The sequence below is a fragment of the Heloderma suspectum genome, chromosome 2 (assembly GCF_057233095.1).
Source record: "Heloderma suspectum isolate Gila_16-S chromosome 2, 16-S_ref, whole genome shotgun sequence".
Classification (NCBI taxonomy): Eukaryota; Metazoa; Chordata; class Lepidosauria; order Squamata; family Helodermatidae; genus Heloderma; species Heloderma suspectum.
In genome coordinates this window covers 171,401,074-171,416,684 of record NC_139459.1, presented here as the reverse complement: position 1 = coordinate 171,416,684, position 15,611 = coordinate 171,401,074, and the positions used below count along the sequence as shown (strand labels likewise).

At 48.2% G+C, this 15,611-nt stretch overlaps 1 protein-coding gene across 3 annotated transcripts in view; it reads left to right on the top strand.

The window, feature by feature from the left end:
• Positions 1–15,611, top strand: part of FLNA (filamin A) — a 95,762-nt gene that overhangs the window by 20,974 nt on the left and 59,177 nt on the right. For all 3 annotated transcript variants that reach the window (XM_084836015.1, XM_084836014.1, XM_084836013.1), the window contains exons 3-10: positions 5,137–5,385; positions 6,835–6,932; positions 8,451–8,598; positions 9,358–9,476; positions 9,595–9,672; positions 9,770–9,932; positions 13,256–13,456; positions 13,963–14,100. In XM_084836015.1, the coding sequence (XP_084692141.1) occupies positions 5,137–5,385; positions 6,835–6,932; positions 8,451–8,598; positions 9,358–9,476; positions 9,595–9,672; positions 9,770–9,932; positions 13,256–13,456; positions 13,963–14,100 (1,194 nt within the window). The remainder of the gene's footprint in view (positions 1–5,136; positions 5,386–6,834; positions 6,933–8,450; positions 8,599–9,357; positions 9,477–9,594; positions 9,673–9,769; positions 9,933–13,255; positions 13,457–13,962; positions 14,101–15,611) is intronic.

The window sequence follows — 15,611 nt, the reverse complement described above, 5'->3', positions numbered from 1 at the left end:
AAGAAGCAGTTCTTTTTGGTAGACAAACTACAACCCTGCCCCCTCTACACTTTCCGCCCCTATGTTCGTTCGCTCCCTCTCTCTCTGCCCCCCCCCCCCCGACCAATAGCATCTTCTGCCTCTTTGGTTTTTCTTTGAATCAGCAGGCAGGTAACACAACACTTCTACTACCTCGGTGCCTGCAGAAATATGCCCCTTTTCCAAATGTTTAGGAGTATGAACTCTACCCAAACACCTGAATTAAGGCCATCATGCAGCAAAATCATCTGGCTAGTTTTCACCTTGCTCCTCTTATGCATGTGTGCCAGTTTAAAAGAGAAAGGAAAAAGACATGGAGGCAGGCAAAAGTCTAGTTTGGGACAACCCACATAGGGGATCCCTAGCAGTATGTGCAGACAACTTTATTCAACTTTCCCCTACGATTGTAATGCAAATATAGGGATGGAATTAAAATACTGAGATGCAAGTAGAAGTGAGGCCAACCAAAGGAGTTATGCAAAAGAATGAATTGCCACCCCGTTTGGGCTCATTTCTACTTTTCTAACTTTGTAGTGAAAGTTGGCTTGACTCAGAAGGCCAGTTCACACAACATGGCTGTGCAAGCTGAAAACGCTAAGCCAGAATTTTGAGGATCCTGGCTTATCATTCACAAAGCATGCTGGTACATGCTGCCTGTTGTTTCCACCGGGTTCCTGGATATGTGTCTCAGAGTGAAACGGAACTAATAAGTAGTGTCAGCGAAACTGAAGATGCCCCAACAATCTTAGCGGAAGAGAGAACTCTGTTGACATCGATGAGTAGTTGTCAGCATATCATGCAGATTTCTTTGGGTTGCTAAAATTAATTAGTGTGTCAACAGTTTTCAGTACCTTTGTTTGCTGTTTTTAATTTAAACTATGTAGGGGAAGTACATATGATAGTCTTAATTTTTTTTACAAATATTCCAATAAAGATTTCTGTTGTTGTTCAGTCGTTAAGTCGTATCCGACTCTTCGTGACCCCATTGACCAAGATGTCCATGTGCAGAGTCGCCTCTTGTGCTGTTGGAAAACTGTATTTGCTATGATCAGCGTGTTCGCTTGGCAAAACTCTATTAGCCTTTGTCCTGCTTCATTTTGTACACCAAGGCCATGCTTGCCTGTTAACCCGGTGATTTCTTGACTTCCTACTTTAACTTTCCAATCCCCTATGATGAAGAGGACATCTTTTTTTTGGTGTTAGTTCTAGAAGGTGCTGTAGGTCTTCATAGAACCGATCAACCTCAGCTTCTTCAGCCTCAGTGGTTGGGGCATAGACTTGAATTACTGTGATGTTGAATGGTTTGCCTTGGATTCGTACTGAGATCATTCTATCGTTTTTGAGATTGTACCCCAGTACTGCTTTTCCCACCCTTTTGTTGACTATGAGTGCTACTCCATTTCTTCTAAGGGATTCTTGCCCACAGTAGTAGATATGATGGTCACCTGAATTAAATTCGCCCATGCTTGTCCATTTGAGTTCGCGGATTCCCAAGATGTCGATGTTCAATCTTGCCATCTCATGTTTGACCACCTCCAGCTTACCTTGATTCATTGACCTTACATTCCAGGTTCCTAAACAATATTGTTCTTTACAGCATCGAATTTTCTTTTCACCATCAGACACATCCACAGCTGAGTGCCCTTTCGGTCTACATAACATTTAAATCACATTAAGTTTTTTCCTTCAAATATTTCAAGTCAAATACTTGTGGCATATGGGGACAAAAAATTAACACGGAGTACTTTTTTTTAGCTTTGTTTACTAAACACAAGTAAATTAAACGTGCTAAATTAGATCTCTCTATGGCAGAGGTGGGCAACTTGTGGCCCTGCAGATGTTTTGGCTTACAACTCGTGTCAGCCCTAGCCAGCACAGGACTATGATGGTGAAGATGATGGTGAAGGATGATGGGAGTTGTAGGCCAAAATATCTTGATTGCCACATGTTGCCCTAGGGCATCAGAATATTTTACAATGCAAACTGAAAACGTCCATATGCAAATGATCTACATCGCTGATAAAAACTAAAAAAAAAAATAAACAACACCCACAGCAGCAGATGAAACAACCACTTAAGTGCTCTCCCTTTAAAAGTGGCAGCAGAGAAAAACTAACCACCCAAACCAAAGGCCTAGGGAAACAAACCCATTTTTTTTACCCGGTGCCTGAAATGTATAAACATTGGACCTGGTGCTTGGGCCTGGGGTGGGCATTCCCAGATTGGGGCACCAGCTCTGAAGTGGCCTAACTAATCCTTGATTATCGCCTGCCCAGCCTCAGTCAGCAGGGAGGCCCTGTTTCAGGGAACCCCAGTGTCTCTAGGGCAGGCTAATATGGGAACAAGTGGTTCTTGAGAGACTTTTGTCCTGAGCCAGGCAGCTAATGTAGAAGTTCTGTCTGGTGCCTTATCTGTGAGGTCTCATTCCTGAGTCCTAATCTGATGCTGCTGCTGCGTTCTTCAAGTGGCAAGCAGGCATGCGAGAGCCAGTTGCAGGATCTGCTTTGTGTTTTTTCAGTAGAGCCTCAAGGTCCGCCGACCAGTCTGGTTCAAGAGGCATACATCCGGAATTAAAGAATTCTGAGCCTCAACATTTGTTTTGACTACCAAAGCTGAATGGAGGTCATAGTCTTCCACACAAAAAGTCATGCTTCATTACTGTCCCCCCCCTTTCTTCATTTCAGCAGTATAATGTGTGTGTGGAGGGAGGCAAGTTTGTTGCTGCTTAGCATGTCACACAACATGCTAACTCACACTCAGTGGTTGAATGTAGGTTGTTTTGAACCGTGGGTTGCTTGTTGAACCATGGGTTATCATGGTGTCTGAATGCAGCCAGGGTGGCTTTTAACCATGCAGTGTGGATTATTTTCTCAAATGAGCCCCCTTGAGAACCCATGGTTTGTTGTTGGGTTGTTCGGGGTTGGTTAACAAGCCACACTGCATGGTTAACAAGCCACCCTGCTACATCCAGACAACATGATAACCCACCCTGTGAAAACGTCCTGGGTTTGGACAACATGCTAACCCACAATTCAAAACAACCCCATTCAACCATTGAGTGTGGGTTAGCATGTTGTGTGAACAGCCCCATTGTTAAATAACTGGGGGTTTGGCCAGGATTTCTATATATTGCATATCACCTAGAGTTCTACCAGTAGACCCAGGTTTTGTCTTCTGCCTACCTCTGCCTTATGGCAATGGAGATCCTGAGAAGAAGCAAAACGCATTTTACACCTTGACTTACCTTTGCCTGCCTCTGCTGTGGGTTTTATTTGTTACATCCTACCCTTCCCTTGAACAAGCTCAGGGTGACACACATGGGTCTTCCAACCCCACTCCCCCAGTTAACCTCACAACCAACCCTGTGAGGTAGGTTAGGCAGAGAGAGCGCCACTGGCTCAGGTTCACCTCATCAGCATTATAGTTAAGTGGAGATTTGAACCAGTCCTAGTCTGACTCCCTAACCGCTGCTGTGGACTGGCTCTCAAATGTGATACATAAACTGTTCTCTTTAACCTGATAGTTCTGAAAAGCAATACAAGTGACTGGGTTTTAGGAAGCTTGGCAGCTATGGAGCGGGCACAGGTTTGCCCCACTTTTGTCTTTTTCCTCTTGTTTCCGAAGGGGTGGCAGCAGTGGCCCCAGCCTTTGTCAACTCGGCTGTGAGCTGGCAGTACCGCTGCACCTGAGATCTAATCTAATTGCTTCCTGGACTTAATTGCTTCCTGGACAAGTCAACAAAAGCTAGTAGCCCAGGCCTCATGATATTAGTTAGAGCCCATCAACAGCACGAAAAGGGCCTGGGGTAAGATGAGAACAAGCATCAGCATACAACATTTCTGAATCTGGGCACCTGGAAATATATCTGTCTTAACCCTTTTGCCTGTGGCTTGCACGAACCTGAATTTAATGAATTCTTGGTTTCTTCAGTCCTCTCTTTCCAGCTTCTTTGGTCAGCTCCAGTTGTATCTCTTCCCCCACCACATGTGCACATAATTCCCTCCCCCAACATGGCGCTACCGTCTGTCTGTATCAAGATGGCTAAAAGGCAGATGAGACTGGGGACAATTCTGCATGCTGCTTCCCTCTAGGATCTCTATTGGCCCTTGAGCAACGCCTGCAGATTGGCTCTTCTGGGGTTGCTCACGTTCCCTTGGTCATGGATGTTCTGTACACCCTCTAGCACACTGGTATTCTTTACGGGGGTGGCTCACAGAGCGAATTGCACCATTGCTCCAACATCTGCCCTGGCTCCCTGCTCGCATGCGCAGCCCAGGGTGTTGACCTTGCCCTATAAATGCTTCAACAGTTTGGGCTCTGTACATGCTACTGGGTTCCACCCTGACTGTTAAGATAAATGGGGAGTCTTGACTGTGCCATCTGTGTGCCGAGTTTCATCGGCGAAGGGCACAGAGACCTTCTCAAATTGGGGGAGCTGTCTTCACCAATCCGAGTCTCTCTCCCCCCCCCCCCCAGAGCTGTGACACTATATTGGGGCTTGGTATTCAGTGGTCAGTGTTAGGCTGGTATGAGGCAGCTCTTCATGTATGTCTGTTTTGCATGGGCTAACTAACTTGCCCTCAGCCCTTGGATGGACAGCATAGGAATTGGAACTAAACCTCATAGTGGCGCTAGTCCAAGCTATGTTGGGAGTTTCTGGCATCTTGTCCTCCAAGGGAGTTCCTGTGGGTCTGAGATCCTCACAATAATGTAGAACAGGCTTTGGGGTGGCAATTCTGTGGTGAGGGGGAACATCAGGTATTGGTGTGTGGGGGAAATCAATGTAGAGTATCTGTAACTTGAATATAGGTAACATGCTTGAAGCTGTTTAAATTGATTTAATACAGTTAAGCTGTCTAGTGTTTGCTGGATATTCCGGTGCGTTTTCCACTCACTGACCAAATACACTGGAAGTGAGGGCAGGCTTACTACTTGGCGAGCAGCTGGGTAGCACACTGCCTGCATACTCTTCCTTGTATTTCCCCAAATGAAAGGGCTAGAAACTTGCCCTCCTGCTAAATGAGAACTAAACATTTGGAGGCCATGCCTTGCCTCCCAGTTTGGAGAGGCCAGGCCATTTTCTACTAATGCTAAACTGTGCTTCTGACTCCCACCCAGACAGCAAAGCTATTGTGGATGGGAACCTGAAGCTGATCCTGGGCCTCATCTGGACGCTGATCCTGCACTACTCCATCTCAATGCCCATGTGGGACGAGGAAGACGATGAAGAGGCCAAGAAGCAAACCCCCAAGCAGCGACTGCTGGGCTGGATCCAAAACAAACTGCCCCAACTACCCATCACGAACTTCAGCAGGGATTGGCAGAGTGGCCGGGCGCTCGGAGCTCTGGTCGACAGCTGCGCCCCAGGTATGGAAGGGCCTAGCATCCTGTGTATAGGAGTGAACTGAAGGGGTTTGCAAGGATGTTTTTTCTGGCATCGGTGCTTAGGGGTGGGCGAGCTGGGCGGTCGCCCAGGGTGCTGAGCTGAGCGGGGTGCCAAGCTGAGCTCAGCGGCTGTGGTTTTTTTAATGTACTGTCTGCAGTGAGCTAGGGTGGCAAAAGGCAAGTGTCTGTAACCTTTCTTTAAAGGTTCTGCAGGTTGTTTGGGTAGTAATGACAAAATGATGTTCAGTTAGCTTTAAAGTATGTTTCTTTTTTTAAAATTTCCACTTTGATGTCATTTGAGCTAGGTAAAAATCAGTGGAACGCAGCTTTACTTTGAGGCGACGTTATCAAGCACTGAGCGCGTCAAGTACTGTAATTGCTATAAGCACTATATAGATAATAATAAAATAGTGCCTGCACCAGGCCCCATAAAACCTCTGGGTGACCCTGCAAAACTGACTACAGGGGGTGGGGCACCAAAGGCACTCTTTGCCCAGGGCACTATTTGTCCTAGGGCCAGCCCTGTCGGTGTTTGTAACTGCCTACAGCAGCTAGTTGCTCTGTGTGGATCTGCTAGGTGTAGTCCCAGTACTGACATCCTCAGCCGAGGGCCGATGCCTGTGCTAGCTTTGGCTCCCCTGGTTTGGCTATTGCGCTTTGCTATAGAGATTTAGATTTCCCACAATACCTTGAGGTAGCATTGCCCTGGTGCATTGTGGAAAATTTAAAATGGCTGCCGCCCACTGCCAGCAAGGTGCCTGTCCAGTGGCAAGGAATGCTGGTGATAGTCTGGGAGTGGGCTAGCCAGTGTTGATAGTACCAGACATCACTTTGTCAGGGGCCTTTTCAAACCTGGAGCTGCCCCTGCACCAGTGTGCCTGGGCAGACGATGACTCATGCATGAGCAGTAAGGGAGCTGGCGTGCCTGTATAATCACGGGCCTGTGTATCAGAGTTCTTGGCACAGCAACACTGCAGTGCACGGATGCAATTTCTTATTGGCCTGCCTTGATCAGGAAGTTGCTCTGGGGTTGTGCATCGATAATTCTTGCTGTGTAAGCCTAGTCCTTAACTGGTGCTTCTTACCATGGCAGATGCATTGTGATCCTCGAAATGGGTGTATTTACTTTCAAAGGGAAAGGGGGCACAACGGAACTGGCGAGCAGAACATGCTTCATGGGTCCGATTCCTGCCACCCTTAATGGCATCCAAAATGTGCTGGTTTAGATGGCGCCTTGCCTTGTGGTAGGGCTGCTTCTTCTAGGCAGGCACACCTTGGTGTTGGTGGGGATTTCAGGTATTAGGGCTTGCCAGTCTACAGTGATCAGAGGTGCATGTATGTACTGTTCACCCTCCTAAAAGTTTCTCTGTATGGTGAAATAATTTCTACTGCCTGTGGCTAATGGTGGGGATGGGACCTCTCTCCAAACAGGTCTGTGCCCTGACTGGGATTCATGGGATGCCAGCAAACCTGTCAACAATGCCCGGGAGGCTATGCAGCAAGCTGATGATTGGCTGGGCATCCCACAGGTGAGTAGCTAATTGTCAATCTGTGCGATACACAAATCTGCACGAAGCTGAACTCTGCTTTAAATGATGACAATAGGGCAGGTTGGTGTGTTGGCCATTTTTAAAACTTCCAGTCATGGGAAGGAGCAGTAAGTAGGGCAGTGTTGGAACACTGTCTCTAGACCCCCAACAATCCAGCTTGAATTCCCCTGAAATCATAGAATCATAGAATAGTAGAGTTGGAAGGGGCCTACAAGGCCATCGAGTCCAACCCCCTGCTCAGTGCGGGAATCTAAGTCAGAGCATCCCTGACAGATGGCTGTCCAGCCTCGTCTTGAACGCCTCCAGTGTGGGAGAGCCCACCACCTCCCTAGGTAATTGATTCCATTGTCGTATTGCTCTAACAGTCAGGAAGTTTTTCCTGATGTTCAGGCGGAATCTGGTTTCCTGTAACTTGAGCCCATGATTCCGTGTCCTGCACTCTGGGATGATCAAGAAGAGATGCTGGCCTTCCTCTCTGTGACAACCTTTCAAGTACTTGAAGAGTGCTATCATATCTCCCCTCAGTCTTCTCTTCTCAAGGCTAAACATGCCCAGTTCTTTCAGTCATAGTTTGTTTCCAGTCCCCTGATCATCTTTGTTGCCCTCCTCTGAACCCTCTCCAGTTTGTCTGCATCCTTCTTAAAGTGTGGTGCCCAGAACTGGACACAGTACTCCAGATGAGGCCTAACCAGGGCTGAGTAGAGGGGAGCTAGTACTTCCCGGGATTTGGAAGCTGTGCTTCCAATGAAGCCCAAAATAGCATTTGCCTTTTTTGCAGCCACATCACATTGTTGGCTCATATTCAGCTTGTGATTGACAACAATTCCAAGATCCTTCTCGCTTGTAGTGTTGTTGAGCCACGTATCCCCCATCTTGTAACTGTGCATTTGGTTTCTTTTTCCTAGGTGCAGAACTTGGCATTGATCCCTATTAAATGTCATTCTGTTGTTTTCTGCCCAGTGCTCCAGTCTATCCAGATCACTTTGAATTTTGTTTCTGTCTTCCAAAGTATTAGCTATCCCGCCCAATTTTGTGTCATCTGCAAATTTGATCAGCATTCCCTGCACCTCCTCCTCCAAGTCATTCATAAAAATGTTGAAGAGCACTGGGCCCAGGACTGAGCCCTGCGGTACCCCACTCGTTACCTCTCCCCAGTTTGAGAAGGTCCCATTGATAAGCACTCTTTGAGTCCGATTCTGTAGCCAACTGTGGATCCACTGGATCGTTGTTTCATCTAGCCCACTTTGAGCTAGTTTGCTCATCAGGATATCATGGGGCACTTTGTCGAAAGCTTTGGATATTGTCGAAAATATTTGGAACAGACATGTTCAGGAGCCTCTCTGCAGCCTTGAGGGCTGGTAGCTTGCTGTAAAAAATAAAACTGAGTTTCACGGGAGGCTGTATCATATGTTGGTCCCACATCTAACAACTTCACTCTGGGATGTGCAGAGCTCTGTTCTATCCTCTACAGCTATTTGTCTTTGCTCTCCTCTGTAGGTGATCACTCCTGAAGAGATTGTGGATCCCAATGTGGATGAGCACTCTGTCATGACATACCTCTCCCAGTTCCCCAAAGCCAAGCTAAAGCCAGGAGCCCCCCTCAGGCCCAAGCTGAACCCCAAGAAAGCCAGAGCCTATGGGCCAGGTGAGTCGAGGAAATGAAGACAAAGTTCTCAGTGCTTTGAAATCTTCGATACATACTCATGATTATCCTGTGATGGACAATGTCTCTGTACCATCTATTAAGTTAACTTGGCCGTGCATGACTTGATCCCTTTTGGATGTGTTGGACTCCAATGCTGGGTTAATGGCAAAATCTAGGCATAGAGGACCTTGGAAGGGATGTTCAGCAACTCCTGACAATTATAGCACTTAAGAGTTCTTCATCTAGATCAGGGGTGAGCAACTTGTGGCCTTCCAGATATTTTGGCCTCCACCTCCCATGATCCCTTGACATTGGTTATGCTGGCTGGGTCTGATGGGAGTTGTATGCCAAAACATCTGGAGGACCACACCCCTGATCGAGACAATCTTGCAGATATGGGGTAGAAAGTGCATAGGGGTGGGGTGGGGTGGGGTGGGGTGGGGGCCTTGCATAAGGCCACTTTGAGTGCAATCCTATGCACGTTTAGACAGAAAAAAAGTCATACAACTCCCATCATGCCCCATTCAGCCATGCTGACTAGGGAATGCTGGGAGTTGTAGGACTTTTTCCTAGCAGGGGAATGCTGGGTGTTGTAGGAGTTCTTTCCTGTCTAAACGTGCATAGGATTGCGTCCTTAGTTGTGCTTACAGCTGAGATGTATTCTTGACCGAGGTGTTCTGCCTGCTCGGCAATACTAGCATTGGCGGCCACGAGCCCAAGGCGGGGCGGTCCAGTCACCCCTGCCTCTGGTTATTTCAGGCATTGAGCCCACAGGCAACATGGTGAAGAAGAAGGCCGAGTTCACAGTAGAAACCATCAGTGCTGGCCAAGGTGAAGTCTTGGTCTATGTGGAGGATCCTGCCGGGCATCGTGAAGAAGTGAGTACTTCAGGGAGCATGCTGTGAGAGGTCAGGTTGGCTGGGATTAAGCTGGGGGCGTTGAGGGACCTGTCAGGGCTACAACATCACCCGCCACATAATGTCTTGTGTCCTCTAGGCTAAGGTGATTGCCAACAATGACAAGAATCGGACCTTCTCGGTGTGGTATGTGCCCAAGGTGACAGGTGTCCACAAGGTAAGAACATTTCCTGAGTGAAGGTGAGTGAGAGGAGACCCTAGAGCTGGGCCTTGTTCTCCATGTCGACTTTGGGCTTCCCTCTCCTTCACTCCAGGTGACGGTACTGTTTGCAGGGCAGCACATAGCCAAGAGCCCCTTCGAGGTGAACGTGGACAAATCACATGGTGATGCCAGCAAGGTCACTGCCCAGGGCCCGGGCCTGGAGCCCACAGGCAACATTGCCAACAAGACCACCTATTTTGAGATCTTCACTGCTGGTCAGTTGGTGGTGGGGCGGCTGAGAGGGTGGTGGAAAGATGAATGTCGGCTCACCCCAGGCAGGTAGTAGCCTGGGCAGCAAACGTAGTAGGCACACTGGCTTGTGCAAAGATTGCTTTAGGACAGATGTTTTGGACTTGATCCTCAGCATCCTCAGACCCTGCCAGCATGGCCAATGGTGAGGAATGCTGGGAGCTGAAGTCCAAAACATCTGGAGATCTACCCTCTGCTTTAGAATTTGAAGACTTTTAAGGCAATGAAGAATTTTCTCTCTGAAGGACATCTTTCAGTATGGATGGAATAGTGGTGGTACTGGAAGCTTTAACACCGTGAGATTGTTGAATGTTTCTAGCTCTCATGCTTTCAGGCATGCCTGTGAAGCTGGGCTGGTTTGTTCAGGGTTGGGTAGGACTTTGAACCTGGAAACCGTAGCTGGTATTTATGTAGCGCAGCTTTCCCTAACCTGGTGCCCTCCAAATGTTTTGGACTACAACTCCCAGCATTCCTGACCATTGGCTGGGGCTGATAGGAGCTGGAGTTCAAAACATCTGGAGGACACCAGGTTGGGGAAAGCTGATGAAGCACTTTTAAGTGCTTAATGCTTCATATAAGGTTCTTGTGCGGATTGCAGAGAATGTTGTGAGGAGGGCATTGTGAGTGAGTCGCAAGCCTAAGGCAAACGGGTGAAGTGAGACTTGGAACTCGGGACTTCCCAGCTGGCAGCCTGTTGCCTTTACTACAATACATGGGCTCCCATTTATAAGGAGTGGCTGGAGGGATACCTTCCTACCCCTGATTACCTGTCGTCAACATTATGCCTATTTTGTCCTGCATATTGTGGAGGGAAGGACCCAGACTTTATTAATATTGGACATACACACTGACCTGGTTCCTTCCAAGCATACAAGCTAATCTTGTATGTGCATAGACATTGGAGACTCTAAGCTACCTTGTGATACCTTATTGAACTTGGCAGGATATAAAATTAAACAATGATGCCGAATACACAACAGTATTTGGATGAGATCAGTCATCCCTGCAAGCCCCAGCTCCTCCAAGAACGGCAGCCTCCTAGGAACCGGTTTCTTTACTACCTGGCTTGAAACTTTGTGGCTCTTTTCCCTTCAGGCAAAAGCCTATTTCCTTGTCCCAATAGCCCTTGGCAAACAATTGCTCTCTTGTCTTGGTGTTGCTTTTTATACATAGCTGGCTGTTGCGAACAGCCTCCTTTGAGGCGTTGGAGGCCGAAGACGAGCACCATCAGAAATTAGCTGCAGCCTGAGCAGTCTATGCGGATCTCTTGCTGCACCTTCCAAGCGTGGACGCCTCTAGCCAAATCCCAGCTGAAGCCTGGCTGCTGCTAAATAGAGCAGAACTTGCACCCCACAGTCACTGTATCAAAGGCGTCCTCCATATGTAATTTTTGCTTTCAAAAACGGATCTGACCATGAGCCAGAGCGAAGCTTGAAATGAAGTGTACAGAGCTGAGGAACAGGGAGCTTCACAGCAGCATTCCCGCTAGCTTAAAAGCCAGCTGCAAACTGAAACTTGTGTCGTGTCATCCTTAAAAAGCTTTAGTTGCTAGATGGGTGGCTTTGTATATCTAACGGATGCAGTAAGAACTGAATGTAGTGAAGTAGTATAAATGGTAAGCTCAAGACAGTTTAATTTTTATTTTTAAAAGGCTGCCCCCAAAACCCCAAACTCTGCTGCCTGTGTAAATTGTGTAGATCAAGCAAAATGTTATAATGTCTCTCTTGTACAGTTTTGTTAGTGATGAAAGAGCTATTCAGGGCACGCTTTTTCCACTGGAAACCTTCAACCACCATACTGGCTTTAGACTCGTACCAGCTACTGCCCATATGATCATGCATATATTTGCAGCCATAAGGACTAGGAACCTGGCTTTCATTAAAAAAAATAAAAAAGAGCTTCTCAGGAAGTTGAACTTGGCACCCAGTATAAAGTTCTGCACTTAGCATAGGAATGTATGTTACACAGCCATCCCCCCCCCAATATTCAACTTGAGATTAACTGTGTTGAAAATCTGTGTTTGATAGCTTCTTCTATTACCAGCATTCAAATCTAAAATATACTTTAGGGGTTGGGTCCCCTATTCAGCAGCAGTTCCAAACCTTCTCCCGTCCAAGCCAACAGTGCAAGAATTGTCACTGGTGTTGTCAGATCAAAGCTTCCATACTCCTCTCAGAATACAATTTTTAAATGGGCCAGGTACCTGGCTTGGCTGAGACACAGCATCAGTCTTGACACAGGGGTTTTATGTCCAGCTCTGTCTCCTGATGTCGCAAAACTTGGGGGCTGTTAAGTGTCTCTGCAATAGGAAGTATTTTAACAAGGATTCTGCATGCTGAAAAATGATAGCTGCTTATGCTAACACTTTTTGCATAAGCTTGATGCTTCAAAACATTGCACAGCTGAAACAGTTGCAGCCAGTAGAAGGTCAAGCAACCATACTCAGTGAAGATGCTCTAACCTCTGGCACCTACTTGGAAATGGAAGGCTGAAAAGTTTACTTTAAAAAGATGCGATTCCCAGGAGCCCAGTGTCCATAGAACCTTCCATACACGAAGCTGCCTTTAAGATAGAGCTAGAGCAGCCTTCTCCAACCTGGTGCCTTCCAGATGTCTTGGACTTCAGCTCCCATCAGCCCCAGCCAGCATGGCCAATGGCCAGGAATGCTGGTCTTTGTAGCCTTAAAACATCTGGAGAGCACCTGGTTGGGGAAGGCTGTTCTAGAGGTGCTGCGCCAGATTCCTCTTAAACACGACAGGATTAGAACCCATAGCTCCAGGACCAAGCTTAACAGAGCCCACCTTCCTCTTGGTGCTAGGAAAAAGTACCTCCATACTGAAATGAAGGAGGCGGAGGTTGGGAGCTGCCAGGAAGAAAGCTAGGAACTGTTGTAGTTGTGATCTGCTGCTGCTTCCTCTTTAGTATCAGGAGGGAATTCTTAAAACCATTTCAAAGTGTTCTTGCTCCATATCGAAATCTTGTGGTAACTCAGCCTTCCTCAACCTGGCGCCCTTTGGACATGTTGGACTACAACTCCCAGCATGCCCCAGCCAGCCATGCTGGCTGGGGCATGCTGGGAGTTGTAGTCCAACATGTCCAAAGGGCGCCAGGTTGAGGAAAGCTGTTGTAACTGGATTATTATTTACATTTCTATACCACCCCATAGCTGGAGCTCTCTGGGCTGTTTATAAAGATTACAAAGGATTTTAAAGGTTAAGCAAAGAACGGTGCATGTGATCTCTGTGTCTTTATCTCCCTCCCCCGCCCCCCACACACAAAAAAAAAACAGGTGCAGGGGTTGGGGAAATAGAGATCATCATCCAAGACCCCACTGGCAAGAAAGGGACAGTCGAGCAGCAACTGGAAGACAAAGGCAACAGCACATACCGCTGCACCTACAAGCCCACGCTGGAGGGCACATACACCATCTACATCAGCTTTGGTGGGATCCCCATCCCTCGCAGCCCCTACACGGTCACCGTGGGCCAGGGTGAGTCTCCCATCGCGCGCTGGGCTTGTTGGTGGGGCCTCTCTTGCCCTTAACCCCACTGCCTCTGCTTGGTTTCCTCTTTGTGGCTGGAAGGGGGTGATGCTCTGTCCTGCGCTAACCTCTGTCCTCTCCTCTCTACCTGCCTCCTCCTGTTCTGGCCAGCTCTCCTCTGCTCTGTCCTCTCTTCTCTGAAGAGCCATCTCCCTGGATCTCTACCGACACTCATCTCCTCTCGGCTGCTCAGCGCCTGGACCCGGGGCCAATGGTATTTTACCCTGCAGGGGTGGGTGGGGGTCTGTGGCAAGGCTGCATGTCAGTTCTGTCTACAGAGGGCAACCCTCTTGGCTGAAACTCTCACCCGCCCCCTTTCGCGCTACAGGAAGGCCCGGCATGTTAATGACAGCAAGGAGCAGCCTGGTTGGAAATCCAGGCATCTCATCTGGCTCTAGAGGGAGACTAGGGGGTGGTTGTCCTGCTCACCCTCCTTCCCCTCTCTGCTGCTGCAGCGTGCAACCCCAACGCCTGCCGGGCAGTGGGCAGAGGCCTGCAACCAAAGGGTGTCCGGGTGAAGGAGACGGCGGACTTCAAGGTCTACACAAAAGGTGCTGGCAGTGGAGAGCTCAAGGTGACAGTAAAAGGCCCAAGTAAGTGTCTGCGCATGTGTGTGCATGGTTCCTCACCAGTGGTTCGCCTTAAATTGAGGTTGGGGGTGGGACTTGCACTTACCCAGAAGCCCTGCCCTTTGACCTGGAAGTGCCGCTCTCTGCTTCCTGCCTGTAGGCATTGTTTGTGCCTAGTTGTATTATTCATGTGCTTGGAAGCATTGCTGGTGCTGCTTCTCTAAGGCAGAACCCTAGTTTCCATGGTGTTTCCCCTTTGGGAGGCAAACAATATATGGCAAAGTCCATCTGGCTAGTGCAGCCTTCCCTAGTCTGGTGCCCTATAGATGCCTTGGACTACAAGTCCCAGCATTCTTGACCATTGGCCATGCTGCCTGGGGCTGATGGGAGTTGAAGTCAAAAACATCCAGAGGGCATCAGGTTAGGGAAGGTTGGGCCAGTGCATTCCCAGATCTAATGGGAAACGTAAAGAAGTGTTCTTCTGAATGGGAGGGGCAGGGTAGTGGCCTCAGCCATTCATTAAATGGGGAGCTCTTGATTCTGCTGTGTCAGTGCCTCTTGGTTACCAGCTTGTGTGCCAAATAGTCCCCCCATTGTAGATCCTTCTTGCAAGGACAGACTACTTTGCCCCGCTACCGGTGATGGTAAATTGCAACTCCAAACTGCTCCAAAATAGGCAAGAGCACACTGTCTCTTCCTAAAGGCCACACGGAGTAACTCTCGCCTCGTGACTGAGGCCTTAAGAGCCTTGTTCAGTCATTCAGTCGTGTCCGACTCTTCGTGATCCCATGGACCATAGCATGCCAGGCCTTCCCATCCTCCGCTCTCTCCCAGAGTGTGCGCAAGTCCATATTCATTGCTTCGGTGATGCTATCTATCCATCTCATCCTCTGCCATCCCCTTCTCCTTTTGCCTTCAATCTTTCCCAGCATCACGGTCTTTTCCAGAGAGTTTTCTCTTCGCATTAGGTGGCCAAAATATTTGAGCGTCAGCTTCAGTATCTGTCCTTCCAATGAGCAGTCAGGGTTGATTTCCTTTAGGATGGACTGATTTGACCTCCTTGCAGTCCAGGGGACTCGTAAGAGTCTTCTCCAGCACCTCAGTCTGAAAGCATCAATTCTTCGGTGCTCAGCTTTCCTTATAGTCCAGCTCTCACAGCCATACGTTGCTACTGGAAAACCATAGCTTTGATTATGCGGACCTTTGTCGGCAAGGTGATGTCTCTGCTTCTTACAGTGCTGTCTAGGTGTGCCATAGCTTTCCTCCCAAGGAGCAAGCGTCTTTTAATTTCATGGCTACAGTCACTGTCTGCGGTGATCTTGGAGCCCAAGAAAATAAAATCTGTCACTGCGTCCATTTCTTCCCCTTCTATATGCTTAGCTGCATGCAGCTAAGTTATCACTTTGAAATATGGGAGCTACCAGGCATGTTCTGTTTAATCCTACAGTGTCTTGACATTGTTGGCCCTGAGATGGGCCCAGCAAATGAGACTGAGGGGATGTGATGCTGTTAACATAGTTAAAGCTACACAGGTC